This window comes from Staurois parvus, unplaced genomic scaffold (genome assembly GCF_062004578.1).
Source record: "Staurois parvus isolate SC_StPar_1 unplaced genomic scaffold, SC_StPar_1.0 ptg000151l, whole genome shotgun sequence".
Classification (NCBI taxonomy): domain Eukaryota; kingdom Metazoa; phylum Chordata; class Amphibia; order Anura; family Ranidae; genus Staurois; species Staurois parvus.
In genome coordinates, this window is record NW_028317947.1 from 10,976,204 (window position 1) to 10,995,461 (window position 19,258).

The following is a 19,258-nucleotide window of genomic DNA, read 5'->3' on the forward strand; positions in this document are numbered from 1 at the left end:
TTTAGACTGTGCTGGAAGACACAGAAAACCTTCTGACAAAGGTACATATTGATGTGCCATCCTGGAGGAATTGGACTGCCTGTGCAACCTCTGTTGGGCCCTGGTATCGTCTCATGCTACCGATGATGACACTGACCATAGCCAAATGCAAAACTAGTGAAAAACAGTCAGAAAAAATGAGTAGGGAAAAAAGTCAGTGGCCTCCACCTGTAAGACCATTCCAGTTTTTGGTGTCGTCTCATTGTTGCCCATCTAGTGCACCTGTTGTTAATTTAATTAACACTAAAGCAGTTGAAACTGATTAACAACCCCCTCTGCTACTCAGCTGACCAGATCAATATCCTAGGAGTTTCATTGACTTAGTGCTATACTCCAATTAAAAAGTTTTCCTTTAATTTTTTTGAGCAAGGTATATTCTAGGCGCATCAAAACTAAACATGTGCAAAGTAGTACAACATGTTATATTTAGAAAGCAGCTACAAGCGTAGTAGAAAAGCGTGTCCCTTGCCAGCATGCTGCAGAGAAGGACTCTCCCTCTGTGTGGATGCAGTGATCTTTCTGCAAAAGTCTGACATCAGAGCTCTCCAACCACTAGGGAGTAGTGATGAGCCTGGGTTCAACCTGAACCCAAGTTCATGCAAACTTGGAAGTTAGGCCCATGATAATATTGACCTAATATGGGCACATGGCATCACTGGAATCCCAGTGTGGTCAGTGATCAAATACAGTCATCATATTTGGTAAATGATGTTAACTGAGACCCCCACCCCTTTGTTGACATTCCACAACAGGGACCAGAAGCTCCCATTTGCATGGTGAGGTCAATGGGAGTGAATCATATCAACGATTATAGGACATTTTGTGGGCTTTTTATTTTTTAATAAAGAAATTGTTAAAAGTGTGCATATAGTTGCTATTTACATTTGATTGTGCATGAGTAAGGGGTACTATGTATTATGCACCCCTTACCCATTCACGATGGGGGCTTATTTTTAAGGCATGGAATTTTCTTTCTTTGTAAATACCAGTTTTGCTGTAGTAGGTTGCATAGACTGTAGAGATGAGCTACTTAACAGGCAGGTTAAGGGCATCCCCCAAGCTTGTTTTTTTAAATAAATATTGCATTTTAAAGTTGCCCTTTAAGCAAATTTCTGCTTCTCTTCAGATGGAATTTTTTTTAAATTTTCTGCTTTGGTACATGTTGTCAAGAGCATTGTCTGGCCTACTATTGCATTTGTTTGACAATCCCTTGCCTATTAGCCTAGAAAATGTATTTCAATGGGGTTTGCAAACTTTCTTTAAGGCCATGAACTTGATCTGGCTCATCATTATCTGTAAATAATAAAAAAAGACATAACAGGAAATAATGCAAAGAAGGGCACAGAAGCATAAAACAATCAACTCAACAAGGACAGCAAATAAGTGTCCCTACTTTAACTGATATATTCTTGAAAACAGAGGAACATATGATTTGTTAACATTGAAAGTCTTGTCATTCAAGCCTACTAGCCATTTTGATGTCTTAAGTACTATTTTAGATGTCAATAAATTTGCGTGAAAATTTGTTCTAAAGAAAAACTTTAATGATATGAATAACAACTACTTGGTGAATATGATAATACCACAAATGAGGTTGATCTTAACCACTCTCCTTTAAAGCCTATGTTTAGTAAAAAAAAAATGACTACAAGGGACATGACTTACTATCAATATGATGGGTCCTTTGCGCCCTGATATCTTCTATGAATGAAAAATTATCTCTTTTTGGAGTAGACAGACCTTTCATTCATCTGCCCATCTTGATTTATGAGATCGTTTTTCATTCATAGAAGATATAATACAGTTTCTATGAATGCAGAAGGGTATCGGAAAGGGCAGGCATAGTTGGAACTAAACTTAGGTTCAGGGGCGGACTGACCATTTGGAAACTCGGGCACTGCCCGAGGGCCCTAGGTCAGTAGGGGGCCCCATGAGATGCCCCTGGTACCTTTTTCATAGGCTTTTTTGAGTTTGGGCAAGGACACAGGGGCCCCATGATCCCCTATTGCCCGGGGGCCCCATGAGTTGTCAGTCCGCCCCTGCTTAGGTTTTATTTTCTGAAATTAAAGGCACTTTTGCATCTTCAACAACTGAGAATTCACTATCAGTTGCTGCTAAACCTCTGCCTACGAGTGATACTGTAACTACCTCTACCCCTTTATCATGGAGGGTAGCTGTTGATCTCTTTTTGGAGTTGGTAGAGGAGGATCTGGTGACTCTGAAATGTTTGATTAGGAAAAGAAGATTAAAAATAGAAGATATATCAAGAATTTATTAGAGAAGTGCTATTAACACCTTCAAGAATAACAGAATAATAAAAAATGCAGAATGTAGTAAGGGTGGGTGTGACATCATTTTCAATTTGGATAATTTATAAGATTAAGACTTTAAGATAATGTAGTCAGGGTTCAGTATATTGAGGGTTGAAGAATACTACTCCTCTGTTTCAAAGGGCTTTATTTGAGTTTATAGAAACAGGGGAGAGAATAGCCCAAAGGGATGGTGGAGTATCTTAAGATACAATCATACCTCATCCCCAATTTTCATCACCTGCCCAAGGTTCACGTCCAAGGCATTGGATTCTTGCTGGAGAATCTGGAAGGTGGGTTGACTCCTTAATGTAGCCCTTAGTACTTAACCTTCCTATCAAGGACAATTTGACAGTTTTATTTCAGATGAAGACTTTTCAATGATCTCCAGACTTTATGTGGGTCACCACTGACATTTGTGCTCTGTATTACTCCGTTTCCCACAATTTGGCCTTAGTGGCTTTACAACATTACCTGTCCCATTATAGTTCATAATCTGTTGAATAGAGGTTGTTTATGTGTTGGCAGTGGACTTTCTATTGAGTCAAAATTATTTTAATGACTGATGGGATCCACTATCTGCAAAGATGTTAGAATTCAATGGGATCGAGGTTCTTTCCATCTCTCTTCCATGGGCTGGTGGAGGAGCTCCACATCATTGCAGATACTAATGCAATTGGCGACCATATTGTATAGTACTGTTGCTACATTAATGACTTATTATTGGTCTGGCATAGGGCATCGGAACAGGTGAGTGTATATTTTCACCAATGTGCGTAACTTATAGTTCAAAGCAGGGCCATCACAGAGGATATTGACTTTTTTGGACATCACTCTGTAGATGGACAATAACACTTTGGAGTGGAGTGGCAACAGCCACTTTTAAGAAGGAACATGGTGGAAACACCACTAATAGTTGTCACCCTTTTTACACAATTATGGACATGCTGGTTTAAGAGCAGAATCTAATTGCTCAACCTTTTATAGAAGGGCAATGTTTTGACATATTTGATAGAGAGCCACAGGCTATCTAGGTAGTACTATTGAGAGAGAAAAAGCCCATAATTTTTTCTCATAAATGAGGAGACATATTGATTTGATTTACCAAGAGCTTAGGGCTAGGGTAATGAGACACTCCCAGAAAAGAAGAGAGCTATGGAGTGCAAGAAGTAGAGGATGTACTAGGGAATTCACTCCTTCTGGAGTAATCAAATTCCTTGTTTTTGTTTGCGAATAGTTGGCTGATTCAGTCATTCAAACTGATATTTACAATAAACTTTTTATCAAATTGAAAAGACTTGACATTTCCTTTAAAGTGTATATCTGAGCATTACCCAACTTTACCCTTGTGACATCATCCCCAGGCTTTGAGCTCTGAGGAGCTCAGTTCCTACTGATGTAGGCATGCCCCAGAACTACCTCTCTTAAGAGTCCTTTCCCTATGCACACCGTGACTATACTGGAGAGTAGATATTGCTATCTGTTTTTTTACTGCCCAGTATTATGCAGTAGCATGGCCTACATTTTGCCATTTATAACTTACAGGTTGCCATATTGAGCAGACAGAACTTCGTGAGTGGAGGAGAGCCAGTCACATAACTTTGACAGGTCATGTGACTGTGTTCTCCCCTACCTTTTTTTTTTCCTAATTTATTTTTATTGTGCGCTATTGGCTTCAAGGTCCCAAAACCAGTGGTGTGAAATGCAAATTTGTAACCTTCAAAGTGTGGAAATAGGCTCTCAAAAGTCAAGACAGCAGCACTGTAATATATGAAAATGTTGTGGAAAAGACAGGGATGGGCTAGGTGGCATTCTGTAGTCCAGCAGGGAGGGCTAGCAATACTCGTTGGGATTTCAGTGCTGAAAAACCACCATTGTTTTCGCCCAAACAGTATGTTAGAAACACACTGGATTTCTGGCACATCAACAGGTATTTTTCTTTTTTTTAAGCAAGAATTTCTTATTTGAGTGTCCCTCTGTTATCAAAAAAGGGAGTGAACAGTATATTACCAATAAAACAAACATCAGCGCAATTTGGAAGCTGTCACATGCTTCCTTTGCCCGTTTTCTCAGTGCACTTCCACCCTACAGATGGTGCACTTCCTGTGCTCCTCCCTCTGGGTGCTTTTGAGATGGCGTGTGCGCCCTATACTATTCCCAGTGGTGCGCATGTGCAGTTTCCGAAGTGATGGCTGCTACCATCACAGCGTGCGCCCCACACTTCACATGTCTCCACACACTACGGATTCCAGGAGGTCATCTCCACCTCTGCTCCATTCAAGGGACATCTTAACAGATACAGTAATGCCTTCATATCATTTGTGATTGCAGCATACAGTTCATTGTTTGCACACATATTTGTACAAGCATCATTTATTTCCATTCATTTAATTAATGGAAGTGACACACTCAGAAAATAGCTTTAGGACCAAGCAGTGGGGCTATTTTCCATGGAGGGGGTGTGGTGATGATTTCAATCAGTTATTCTCTCTATATACTGTATGTGGCATGGACATTCTCTATCATCTTAGCTTTGAAAAAGGGAGTTCAACTCCCAAAACGCATCAGTTTTCCCACCGGGCACCATCATCACAGGACTCCAGTTGTGTGATATTGTGTTTTTTCTTTTGCTAGTATTGTACCAATGCCTCTTTGTATTAACCCATTATAGGATTGTCAAAATAAGATGCCGGAGAAAGAGAAGACATTGACATTGTAGTATGAAGTTAGTTCTGTTAGTGAATATTTTTCAAAAGACAAACAACAAACTGCATAAGAAAGCACTTTTATTAAAAGATTCAGAGTAACATTCTTTGCAGTGACTATCAACCCAGGCCTTAAAACAACACCTAAAAGCAGGATTATGCGTTTATGGTAAACTCAAATGCAGTGATGATAGCGTGACAGCTGTTCAGTTTACAAAAAAAGATGCACAGGGGTGGATTTACAAAAATTGGAGCACTCAGAATCTGGTGGTAGCCAATCAGCTTCTAACTTCAGCTTGTTCAATTAAGCTTTGGCAATAAAACTTGGAAATGGGTTGGTTTCACCAGATTTTGCACTCTCCAGTTTTAGTAAATAACCCCCACAGAGTCAACCTTACAATAAACTATAGGATAGACCAAGTCTGGAAATTAGATAAAAGGGTGCTGGAGTGTAAAATTATTGTCCAGTTAATCAGATGGAAGAAATATATTGGTAGTAGTTTAGATGTTATTGATTAGACTAAAAGCACCACCATTAGCCAGTGACATATAATACACAAAAGGGTGCTTTTTCCATATAAAAAAAGAACTTCATGTATAAAAACTGGATGCAAGGAAAAGGGAGGTGTTGTCATCATTAACCAACCAGATTTCAGCTTTTATATTCTCACTTGAACTAGAAGAATGGCAGGTAAAATATGATTGGTTGCTGAAGGTAAGCCCTCCACTTTACATTATTACAGTTGGTATACACGAAAGTATATTATATTGTTTCATCTAAAGTCTATCCTTTTCAGAATCCAGCATCCATGGCAAAGAAAGGGGGACAAAAAATACGGAAGCCTTCAAGTGTATATGGCCAGGATTCAATAACAGCATTTATTCTCTTTTAGACTGAGAGTATCCATCTCTGACATCTTCCACTATGGTTCTTGGTTTTCCACTGCTGGTAAGGCTGATGCCAGCAGATCCTCCAGGGCTGCCAATGCTGCCCATACCGCCTACGTTGCCAGAGCCTCCGTAGCTACTCGTGCTCCGTGAATTCCACCCAGCTCGTCTGTAACAAAGCCACATAACCATGATTAGACACTGTCCAACACAAGATTTTACGATATATATTTACTAAGGCTTTTGCCATCTTGTCAGACAGTTGGAATTAGGTGTGCTTTGACAATAAGATAGATACACCATGGGCTTTAGATTGGGCATTCCTAGAGTGGTATTCTGAGGTGAATGTTTTGTTAGTTGGTTTCGGGATGGAATTGGGCCTAAAATGTGTTTCCTGAAGAAATATTATTTGAGCTTTGTGTTTGTTAAGTGCTTATAGGAGTTGTGATCTTTTCTCTGAAAGGTTAAGGCCCTTGGTGTTACATGAAACACATATCAATGAGAAGGGACGGATAGGCCTGGTGTTCAGTTACATGGTGTGCGGAAGTTTACTCCTTAGAAGAGTGACAGAAATGTATTGTCAGAACCCGCCTAGGGAGGAAGGGTCAGGTGAGTAAGGTTTGAGGAGGGTAGGTGGGAAAAAAAAAGAAAAAGGAGGAGGAACCACAGCAAAAGAGGATTGCAAATACATTTATGGAGGTGGGGATAGATCCGCTCTCTCACCTAAAAGATGGGACATAGTGTGGAGGGTCAGGACAGACTTAGTGAGACTGCTGTGCGGGTACAAGGTATAATCAGTGCTTTACAAGGCAGTAAAGGATGGGGGCGATTGGAGTTTCCCTTGTCAATAAGGGACAGGGGAATGTCTGGTGTTTGGGGTAACAACAGGCTAACACAGGATAGCTTTCCTCCCTGCACACATACATAACACACATCTTTTGTACTACAAAATTGCATTGGTTGTTAATATACGTACTGAGAGTCCTCTGCATCCAGCAGTTGCCTATATGTGGCTATCTCCCTTTCTAGATGGGTCTTCACATCCAGGAGAGATTTGTACTCGAAGTTCTGTCTTTCCAAATCACATCTGAGCTCTGCTAGTTTCACCTCTACATCATTGATCATATCCTGCAGTTGAACGAGTTGGGCACCGTAACGGGCTTCTGTTTCAGCCAAACTGTTCTCCAATGCCGCTTTCTGTGTTGATAGGAAATTTTTAAGGAAACATGTTAAGCACCAAAACTATTACGTTTTTGTTTACACTTTTTGTCTTGTTATATTACAGCCAGAATTATTATTATGGAATACATGGTAATGAGAATTTCTAGGGGAATTTCATTGTGGTACCAGCTCAATTTTCTTCTATCATTAGACAACAATAGACAATAGGCTGACATTTCTGATTTCCATATTTATGGTATAATGATGTGATTCCTTAAGTGAATGTTTTTGGACATACAGTAGATAGGTAAATCACAAAACATTATGATTTCCTTGGTATTGCTAAGAATCCATATACATATGTTCGGTTTTATCAGTGTTCTACTTGATGAGAGAACACAAAATCGAAAACATTTGCTTTCATCCTTATCAGAGCTTAGCATGGCATTTATTCTAGGATCTACATGGATATGAGCTTTACATACATAGCTTGTGAAGAAAAACGGGGTTGAAATAATATTACCCAGGCATGAAAAAGCAGGTCAAGTGATAAAAAAGGATAACATAAAAAAAGCATTTACCAAACTGTTTTGGGTCTGAAGGTCTATCTCCAGATTTTGGAAAGTATGCTTGAGTTGAAGGATTTCTGTACTGTGGGTCTGTAACTGTTGGGCACTGCTTGACATCTGCTGGTTCAGTTCGTCACTCTAAACAGAACACACAATATTGTCATAATCATCGTTCAATACATACCATCAGTGTCACAAGTGTCATCTTTTTCTGACCTTGTCATGGAACCACTTCTCTGCTTCCTTTGCATTTTGTTCCATCATAGTTTCATACTGAGATCTCAGATCAGTTAGCACTTTGTTTAGGTCCACGGCAGGTGCAGCATCCACTTCAACGTTGACCTTGGCACCCAACTGAGAACGCAAGCTGTTCACCTCCTGAAAAGGCAGTAATTTGAGTTAATATTTTTAGATTCATGTACTAACTGATCCAGCTAATTACTTGGCAAAACCCCAATCTGCTCTTCTTTCCAGACAAAAGGATGTGAGTATAGGTTGACAGAGAATAGAGACCATTGAGGGAATTCTTCAGTGGGCTCAGAATATTGTGGTGCCAAAGGAATTATACAGAACATCAGAGAAACACACAGTTGAAGTGTATATATGGAAATTATCTTTGCCGTGATTTATGGTAATACACTAGAACCAAAACGTTTTATAATAGTCACCATTTAATTTAATTGATTTAAGGCCTAGTAATCCACAGGAGCTCACAGTAACCCACAGTTACTCCTAGCTAGGGCAGTCTTCCTGGTGAATAGTAGAATTACTACATTGTTTTCCAGGCATGAGAGACATTCAGGAAAGTCTATAGTTACCATTATCCTTTGCATTTCCTTCATGGTAGATGTTTGTTGCCCTTATATAGGATTTTCCATCATTGTATCCTATTTGGGCAAAACTTTGCTAAGTAGCCCTGTCTTTAGAAACTGTTAAAACTCTTCTCTTCACAACAGTGTTTTTTTTTTTACCTGTAGTCTGCTGATACCTTAAAAACTTAATGAAGAAGGCAATTACCTCTTCGTGATTTTTCTTTAGGTAAGTCAACTCATCATTTAGGTTATGGTATTGCATTTCCAGGTCTTTCTTGCTCAGTGCAAGTTCATCTTGCACACGACGGAGGCCATTGATGTCAGCTTCTACTCCCATGCGGAGAGCGGCCTCGTTTTCATACCTGAAAGGAGGTTTTATGATATTGTTAAAGTAAAATAAATACTATAAGTAGGATATTCAATGGCACCTAGATATACTCAGGCCCTGCTTGTATGGAGAAGTCCTAGGAAAAGCATTATCTGTTGGGTAAAAAAATGTGTGTTGTTGTCATGTCAGCAATCATAAACTAAAACCCTGATGAGTAAATTACCTACTAAGCCATTTATTTTGTGTGCAGTTACCTATTTTAAAATATCCTGAATGTTGTTTCATCGCCTTTGTAAAATATATGTAAATTTCATATAGAATCTACCAATACAACATGCATAGAACAGGGGCGGACTGACCATTTGGAAACTCGGGCACTGCCCGAGGGCCCGGGGTTAGTAGGGGGCCCCATGAGATGCCCCTGGTACCTTTTTCTTAGGCTTTTTTGAGTTTGGGCAAGGACACAGGGGCCCCATGAGCTGTCAGTCCTCCCCTGCCTGGTACCTTTTTCATAGGCTTTTTTGCGTTTGGGCAAGGACACAGGGGCCCCATGATCCCCTATTGCCCGGGGGCCCCATGAGTTGTCAGTTCCCCCCTGGCATAAAGTGTATATGTAGATTGACAATAGTCAGAAAGATTATGTCACTGGACTCTATTGATAATGCTTTTAAAACATATGGCTATACATTAAAAATACAAGCCCTTGGATTGTCCAGTCTATGAAAAATAGGCAATTCATGGTGGTATATGCAGTGAGATATGGGCATATGAAGAACAGGTTTACCATTTTTACTATTTCCACATTTACCTTAATCTCATTTTGCATAATTTTTATCTTTGAAATATGACTTCCTTTACGTGCTTGCTCTTTAGTTATTTTATTGTATTAAATATACATTTATTAGTTTATATTATTATTATTATAGTAGATATATTATTTATTTATTAAGTAGATTTAATATGGCTGTTTAAATAAAAAGTCAGACACAGAAAAAACATATTATTTTTAGTATATTGGCTAACTAATAGACTTGCATTTTTGTGAGGAGCAGTAGCCTGTCTATGAAAGAAAGCAGAGCCCGTGTATGTAATGAGTAAATATGGCTGCACCGTGCATATTTATATTTAAAACTATGCATTGAAACAAGGTTTTAGAGCATTAAAAAACACATGAAAATATCACTTACATTTAGTTAATCTCTTTAACATGCAAATCTAAAAAACATTGCGTAGTCTACACATTCGCATTACACATATGCAGTAAAGTTTTTAACCACTTTTATGCAGCATTAGGTTATCGGCAATGTTGTTGCTGTGTCCATGAATGGAGGTAATGTGTGTCCTGAAGATTGCAATTCAAGCATGACAATATTAATAAAAAGACTAAAGGTTTTAATAAAACATACTTGGTTCTGAAGTCATCAGCTGCTAGACGAGCATTATCAATCTGGAGTAAGAGAGAGGCATTTGTAGCATTTCCTTGCATGATCTGAAATATGATAGAGAAATTGTTGATATGGTCAGATATAGAAGAAACCCATACAAAGTATATGGCACTTGCACATTTATAAATTAATAATTGTCATTCAGAATGTTACCATAATCATACCTTGTTTTGGAGATCTTCAATGGTCTTGAAATAGGGATTGAAATCAGGAGATGTGTATGGAGTTTGCTTGTCATACCACTCTCGGATTTTCCTTTCCAGTTGGGCATTTTCTTCCTCTAGGGAGCGGACTTTGTCCAGGTAGCTAGCTAGTCTATCATTGAGAATTTGCATGGTTTCCTTCTCATTGATGTTAAGAAGGTTGTCTCCACCAGAAGCAAAGGAGCCTCCACCAAGGCCAAATCCAGATCCAAAGCTTCCAGCACCTCCACTGCCAAATCCAAAGCCAGAACCATAGCCTCCAGCACCCCCTAGACCTAAGCTAATGCTTCCACCAGATGCACATCCAACACCACCAGCTCCATAGGAGGAGCCCATGACTCTGTTTCCAAAGCCACCATGAACACTAGGAGACCTGTAAGATCCACTTGTGCGTACAGAGGACATACGATTGACACTACAGGTTCCACTCCCTAGTCCTCTAAGGGATCCAGATGAAGATTTGTGGCTTAGCTTGACGCTCATGATGACTTCAGGCAACTGGTGCAGTGGAGGAACAAATGCTTCTGGCAACACACTGGTCCAAATGAGCTCTATTTTATATCACTCAGTAGGGTGTTTCCCACTAAGGGTCTAGTTTCCCATGAGAATGCGCCCTATCATGTTTGTGTAATAATTACAAAAAATATATGTGCCCATAAAATTGAGCATTTTGGGTTCCTGGTTCAATTTCTGAATTTACAATTTTATTTCTCCTATAAAACAGTTGCATGCCACACCTAACCAAGAAGTAACATTTTATGATAAATTATAGTTGTAGAAACTGCACACAAGCAACATTTCAACAAGACACTCAACATGGAATATAATTATATTAGAAAAGTACCCTTTCATTATTTGTCTGCTGAGTCTAACATATGGTGTGTCTCTTCACTTCTTGTTAAACCTACTTCACCTAGAAAATTAATTCTCATGAACAACAGATACACTGAATAATGTATAACATATAGTAGTATGCTGTTGTTACTTACAGTAGTTTAGCTATTTGTAAAATTATTTCAGCAATATTAGATATATTTCTAACAAAGACACTGAATTCACATAATATTAACAAAAGAGTAATGAAGACAAAAGATTTGATCTTCCATGATCCATAGAACATCCCTATTCAGAACATAATTTATATAAAGGACAACTTCACTTTAATGACATTGTCCTTCAAAACTCTAATTTCCCCTCTCAGTGTAACCTATATAGTGAATCACTTGATTAATCCTGCTCCCAGGGGCGGACTGACAACTCATGGGGCCCCCGGGCAATAGGGGATCATGGGGCCCCTGTGTCCTTGCCCAAACTTAAAAAAGCCTATGAAAAAGGTACCAGGGGCATCTCATGGGGCCCCCTACTGACCCCGGGCCCTCGGGCAGTTTCCAAATGGTCAGTCCGCCCCTGCCTGCTCCAGAGGTCTTCACTAGACAGGTGCAGTTTGTTTCGTTCCAAATCAAATTCAGACAAAATTGTTGTTATTCAAATGTTAACAAATTTACCAATTACAATAGAAACCAATTTAAACTAATCCAAATTAACAAAACAAAATTTCGTCCAAAAAAAGTGTATTATCTGAATTTGAATCAAATTCAAAAATTGAATTAAAAGTTTATTAGAAAACAAAATCAAAGTCGAAAACAAATTTGAAATGTAAACATATTGCTGACTATTGCTGATTTCCTTCAAAGACTGTGTGTATTAGAATATAGCCATCTTCCGAAATGCACATTTTGAAAAGAGTAGAATAAAACATAATAGATTAGAAAATAAAAGAATATAAAATAATAGAATAAAATAAAACAGAAACTAAAGGATAAAAATAGAATAGAAAAGAATAAAAAATGAAGGAATAGATTAGAAAATAAAATAATACAATAGAAAAGAAAAAAACTGAATAAAATAAATATAGCCGTCTTCCAAAATTTAAATAGAATAGAATAAAATGAAAAGACTATAGTGATCCTCCGAAATTCAAATTTAGAATTTGGAATAGAATCAAACTGGTTATTCTTCACAATGAATTTGGATCGATTCGATATTTTTGATTCAAGTGTGATTTGAATACCTCTAATCCATTGGAAACTTTGAATCCAGTTGAAAACGAATTAACAAAACAAAAATAAACAAATTTTGCAACTAAAAACAATTAGTAACTTTATGAATTAATCCGAAGCAAAACTAAACTAATATTTTTATTCTGCACGTCTAGTGTTCACTGTGTGGCCTTGCTTGGGTGCTGCATAATCTGTACTTGAAAAAAGTCCCAAATGGACTGTGTGCTATTGCGCAAAATGCTGCTTGCCCCAGTCATAGTTACATAATTAGTCAGGTTGAATGATTTACATGTACATCCAGTTCAACCAATAGAAAAAAAAAAAATAGCAAACCACCATATACAGAATTTTATACCCACAATTGATGTAGAGGAAAGCAAAAACACCCTATAGCATTATCAAATTTGCTCCAGCAGGGGAAAAAATTCCTTCCTGATCCTTCAGAAAGCAATTGGTTATGTGATTTATTGCTGCAGTTATATCTGGACCCATTTGTGGCCACAATTGCACATCTTTGGTTTTCCATGCATCTACACCTAGCAGGGGCGGACTGACCATTTGGAAACTCGGGCACTGCCCGAGGGCCCGGGGTCAGTAGGTTGCCCCATGAGATGCCCCTGGTACATTTTTCATAGGCTTTTTTGAGTTTGGTCAAGGACAGAGGGGCCCCATGATCCCCTATTGTCTGGGGGACCCATGAGTTGTCAGTCTGCCCCTGACACCTAGCTAACTTGATTGGATTTTGCGAGTTGTTTCTGGGCACATTTTTGTCTATAATGACCCAGTCTGTATACTGATCATCTCTAAACTCTAAAATCCCAGTAGATTCTAACACAAGTCGATGTATTTCCCATTTGGTCAGGCCATCCAAATAGATTAGTTGATTTTGATGACTGCATCTTTTTATCTTGCTGAGTGTAGAGCTGCATTTGTTGCAGTCTGGTGTCAGGCACCTGTAGCCTCCCTAGCGGTATTCCCAAGTGTAGCTCGGGGTAAAGTTTCAGTACCAAAAGTGGTAACACTCAAGCTACACTCGGGCTTACCATGCGGCGCTGCTCTGGGGTCTGTTCTTCTCTTACCTTGTCCTTCGCTCCCGCAATGTCCCTCCTGCAGTGTCCCCTGTAATGTCTTCCAGGCGATGTCGGCATCTGTCTTCCGGGTTCCGTCCCCTGCGACGTCAGGACGTACGGGGATGGAACGGCGGGAAATTTGAAAATGACAAAAAGTGACATTCACTAAATTCACTAAAATCACATAGTAAAACATTACTGTATCAAACCATTTCACATACATTTTGTCCCGAGTGTTTTGTCCTGTGCCCTGCCTGCATTTTTACTGTTCTTTCTGCCTGGAAACTGAGAAACGACCATGGCGTCCAAAAAGCGTACCTTTAGGTCAAAATTGGTTTTAGACCAGCTAAAGAACAGCGATAGTAAATTAGAACCACTTGCAGAATTGAGTGATAATGATTCGTGGGGAAATTCGTCATCAGACACTGAAAACGATTTTGCGACTTTGCTCAGCGATGTGCGAACTTGGCGCTATATTTCAAATTTTAGTGTTTTTGGTTTGATTATATTATTGAATTACATTTATTATTATTATTATATTATTATTTTTTATGATTATTTATTAAATTATAATTTATGATTTCATGTTTCAAATTTTAACATACCCGGGATGTTTACTAGACTCTTGTTCAGACAGATTTCAGTGAGTTATTCTTAAAAATTACAGGCCTACAATAAAAAAAATACATATTTCCATGCAAAAAAATGTACCGCTTTGAGCACAGAAATATGGACATAATCAGACCGCTAGGGAGGTTAAATACTCAAGCTAATCTGCTCAATCTTTTTTCTTCATTCCTCGGTTTGGATTGAAAATATTTTATAATTTGAGGCGTCTCCTTTGACGTGTCTTTTAGAACTGCTCTTGATAAGAAGTCTACATTACTTTTTGGATTTTTCTTTTTTTTGGTATGTTAGCTTGTATTTATATTATTGTAACATTTGTGCTGTAATTGTTTTGAAGACATTTTTTGCAAATACTTTCTAGCGGTTTATGATCAGACTTAATGAGTTTAAGATTTTTTCCATGTATATACTTGCCAGATTTATATTTTCTTTATACACAATGTCAAGGCATTCCTTTTCAATCTCCACTCTGTTGGTTACAATGTGTGTGATGCAAAGCCAACTGGCTAATTGTTTTGCAATAAAGTCCTTTTTTTTACGAGAATCACATTGAACTCAACTGACATCTGAGAAATGCAGTCACCAGGGGCAAACTGACAACTCATGGGGCCCCCCGGGCAATAGGGGATCATGGGACCCCTGTGTCCTTGCCCAAACTCAAAAAAGCCTATGAAAAAGGTACCAGGGGCATCTCATGGGGCCCCCTACTGACCCCGGGCCCTCGGGCAGTGCCCGAGTTTCCAAATGGTCAGTCCGCCCCTGCCAGTCATCAGTTTTCTTAATTGTTCAAGGGACTCATCATGACTGGGTTGGCAGACCCATGCACTGTTTTTGTCTGTCCGCCCCCTTAAAGGATAAGTTCACCTTTTAGATAAAAATAATAAATGCACATTTTTTGCAGGTAAAAAAGTGTGCATTTATTATTTTTGGCTACAGGAGCCTGTAAAGCATTGCACCAGCGATCAGTAGATTACTGATGCCATTCAGGTCTCCTGCAGACCTGTCAGAATATCTGCTTGGGATGTACGAGGAAGCAGATATTCTGATTGGAATCTTCAGTGAGCTACCACAGCGCACCACATTGCCGTGGTAGTTCATTGAAAACTACAAGCTGACAGCCGCTAAGGCCCCATGTGCACGGGACACTTCTGAACGATGGAAACTGACTGCTGGAAAATGTAGGTTAAAAAACATCTGTTTAGCCACGTTTGCATAACGTGTTTATGCGCGTTTATTCGTGTTTATGTGCGTTTGCGTTTAAAAGTGTTTTTTCAAAGATAAGCACAGGAGAACCCAAATGCCCAGAATGCACTGAAAAGTGGTAAATCATTAACTATTTCAGACTGTTTCAGAAAAATACAGAGAGTAGAAGCAGAGACAGCAGTATGTGTTAAGATAATTAGGTGTGAGTTGCTCATTAACATTTCTTTTGTTTCCAAGGGTGGGAAAGGTGTCTGGTGGAGAGAGTCATTAAGGTCACCTGGCAGGGGGTCTTCATGAGGAATTTGAGGTGTGAATGGTCATTAACATTTCTTTTGTTTCCAAGGGTGGGAAAGGTGTCTGGTGGAGGGAGTCATTAAGGTCACCTGGCAGGGGGTCTTCATGAGGAATTTGAGGTGTGAATTGGCATTAACATATCTTTTGTTTCCAAGGGTGGGAGAGGTCTGAGGTGTGAATTGGTCATTACAATGTGTGACAAGCTTGGTAGGAACATCCTGTGTTCAGTGATTTGTCCATCTGAGTACCTTGAAAACGCTTTGCATGCATTTTTCATTATGATAAAAGGCTCTGGACAGCATTGGGAACTGAAAGAGTTGAAAAAAAATTTAGACACAAGCGCTTATAAACGCGATTTGCTGTGTTTAGCCGCATTTAGCCGCGTTTACAAGCATTTTGCGTTTGAAACGCTGATAAAATTGACTGCTGAACGCAAGTTTTCTGTGTTCAAAAAAACGACTGTAAACGCAAATGCCTGTAAATGACTGTAAATGACGATGTGTACATAGACACATAGCAAAACATTAGGGAGAGTTCAGGGGCTACGGAAAAAAATGCTGAACAGATCCTAAACGTGAGTTTATCAGCTGCAGTGTACATGAGCCCTAAGGCTGTCAGGACTTGCAGTTCATGAATGATGCGGCCGTGTGGGCGGAGCCCCGCATGGCCGTGCTGTTTTCAAATTTGACAGATAGTAAGGGGAGACTTCTCCCCATACTATCTGTCGGGGGGGGGGGGGGAGCGGTGGCTGCGGCTATGGGCACATGTCACATGTTCCACCTTAAAAATGGATGGAACATGTAATGTTCCCAGTGGTGAACTTATACTTTAAGGTCTCGCATACATAAGATAGGTGTGGTAAGAGTTTAGTTGGATAGTTTACAAATTCTAAAAGTTTCTGATGTCCATTGTCTGGCTTTGGCATCTTTTTGATGGCTCCTACCTTTTCTGAACCTGAGGACAAGTTTGGGTGGAAGACAATGCTGGACTGGTGCCACTGGAGGCTGCCTAGTGGCAAGTTACTGTGTGGAGGGTATAGAGGAAATTTCTTCCAATGGTCTATATTCCAATTGTATGCATTGGGTATTAGACTCCATTGGGGTCTAGGGCTGCTACCTTTCTGATAATGACAATGAAGGCGTTACTGCAGGGAACACATGGGTGATTGGAGAGGAGCTTCCAATGTCTAAAAAAAGTCTCTCTTGATGAATTTTATAATTTATTGAAGAAAAAGTAAACTATAAAATTCATCAAGTGAGTTTTTTGGACATCAGGCGCTCCTCTCCAAGGGATCTCAGCACAGACCTTTCAGTAGATGCCCCACACACAACACTAATGTAACTCTCAGTATTTTTTTATTTAACTTTAGGCTTAGCCAGGGATGTAACTTGCCTAGGGCATACCAACCACAAGCCCCGAATCTTTAGGGGGTGCCCTGGGTGTCTTGAACTCCCACACAATGCCGCACAATCTTTGTGATCTGAGCTGTCATTAAACAGCACAGATTATAAGTAAAGGCACAGAGACAATGAGATTGGCTCTGTGCCTTGTGGTTGCTGTGATGGCCAATGTGTCCACAAGTAAAAGCTCTCCCCTTCCTTCTCTGTGCTGATCCTTTTCCTGCTCCTTCTGCCTGGTGCCCATGCTTCTCTGCTGATACTATACTTACATGGTTAATCAGTTTCAGCTGCTTTGGTGTTAATGAAATTAACAGCAGGTGCACTAGATGGAGGAATGGTTTTACAGGTGGAGGCCACTGATATTTTTTTCCCTACTCATCTTTTCTGACTGTTTTTCACTAGTTTTGCATTTGGCTAGGGTCTGTGTCACTACTGGTAGCATGAGGCAATACCTGGACCCAACAGAGGTTGCACAGGCAGTCCAACTTTTCCAGGATAGCACATCAATACGTGCCATTGCGAGAAGGTTTGCTGTGTCTCCAAGCACCCAGTCCTAGAAGCATGGAGGAGATTCTAGGAGACAGGCAATTACTCTAGCAGAGCTGGACAGGGCCATTGAAGGTCCTTAACCCACCAGCTGGACCGGTATCTGCACCTTTGTGCAAGGAAGAACAGGATGAGCATTGCCAGAGCCCTGCAAAATGACTTCCAACAGGCCACTGGTGTGAATATCTCTGACCAAACAATCAGAAACAGAGTTCTTGAGGGTGGCCTGAGGGCCTGACATCCTTTAGTGGGCCCTGTGCTCACTGCCCGGCACCATAGCGCTTGATTGGCATTTGTCATTGAACACCAGAATTGGCAGGTCCGCCACTGCCGCCCTGAGCTTTTCACAGATGAGAGCAGGTTCCCCCTGAGCACATGGAACAGACATGAAAGGGTCTGGAGAAGCCATGAAGAACATTATGCTGCCTGTAACATCATGTGGCATGACCGTTTTGGTGGTGGGTCAGTGATTGTCTGGGGAGGCATATCCATAGAGGGATGCACAGACCTCTACAGGCTAGACAATGGCACCCTGACTGCCATTAGGTATCGGGATGAAATCCTTGGACCCATTATCAGACCCTATGCTGGTGCAGTGGGTCCTGGGTTCCTCCTGGTGCACGACAATGCACCGCCTCATGTGGCGAGAGTATGCAGGTAGTTCCTGGAGGATGAAGGAATTGATACCATTGAATGGCCCCCACTCTTGCCTGACCTTAATCCAATAGAAAATCTCTGGGATATCATGTTTTAGTCCATCCTACGCTGCCAGGTTGCACCTCAGACTGTCCAGGAGCTCAGCGATGCCCTTGGTCCAGATCTGGGAGGAAATACCCCAGGACACCATCCATCGTCTCATTAGGAGAATGCCCCAACGTTGTCAGGCATGCATAAAAGCACATGGGGCCCATACAAACTACGGAGTACCATTTTGAGTTGTTGCGTTGTTGAGTTCAGCAAAATGGATTAGCCTGCTGCATAATTTTTTCACTTTTATTTTCAGGGTGTCTTTGAATTCAGTCCTCTGTATGTTGATAATTTTTATTTCCATCAAACGATGTGGCATCCTTACCTTCCTAACACATTACCCCGTCTATGTCAGTATAGATATCCAGCATGAGATTTTTCCCCATTGAGATCTGATGTGTTTTCAAAGTGTTCTTTTAATTTTTTTGAGCAGTGCATTTGGGTACAATGACCACCAATGTTATTGGCCAATGTATGAGGTCACAGACACTGACCACAAATGTAAAGGGGCATAAACAATGAATCAGGGTTTTTTTTCCTCCTGTTAAAAAACAATGCCAGGCATTTTTCCTGCCAATGAATTCTTTCCTCTAGCTGACCCCTGGATATTTTTCTTCCCTCAGACCATCAATATTGTGCATTTTTTCTCCCACTGGCCACAGATACACGACACATACTGCTTACCACTGCACTCTATGCATTGTGTTGTACATGACAAAGTTCTTACCGCCATACAATAAATACTCCTGACCAATGCGTTTATTGTCTCAACACTTGCTGGTTGCTAAGTAGTTTTTATTATTTTAATGAAGATCTTTTGTGCAAAGTGTTAGCTATCTGTCTACAGTCTCT

General features: G+C 40.1%; 1 protein-coding gene across 1 annotated transcript; it reads right to left on the minus strand.

Moving 5' to 3' along the window:
* Positions 1 to 5,117: 5,117 nt before the first annotated feature.
* Positions 5,118 to 10,976, minus strand: LOC149464457 (keratin, type I cytoskeletal 19-like). The gene is made up of 7 exons (XM_089674427.1): positions 10,421 to 10,976; positions 10,218 to 10,300; positions 8,689 to 8,845; positions 7,888 to 8,049; positions 7,684 to 7,809; positions 6,918 to 7,138; positions 5,118 to 6,110 (listed from the first exon to the last, which is right to left on the minus strand). Exons 1-7 carry the CDS (start codon positions 10,940 to 10,942, stop codon positions 5,933 to 5,935), a joined length of 1,449 nt encoding a protein of 482 aa, XP_089530553.1. The 5' UTR covers positions 10,943 to 10,976; the 3' UTR covers positions 5,118 to 5,932.
* Positions 10,977 to 19,258: the final 8,282 nt, after the last annotated feature.

Coding starts and splice junctions, on each gene's coding strand:
- LOC149464457 (XM_089674427.1), bottom strand. CDS start 10,942: ATGAGCGTCAAGCTAAGCCACAAATCTTCATCTGGATCCCTTAGAGGA. Junction 7,810..7,887: donor AGAAGTGGTTCCATGACAAG/GTCAGAAAAAGA, acceptor TGTTCTGTTTAG/AGTGACGAACTGAACCAGCA. Junction 7,139..7,683: donor TTCAGACCCAAAACAGTTTG/GTAAATGCTTTT, acceptor CTATCAACACAG/AAAGCGGCATTGGAGAACAG.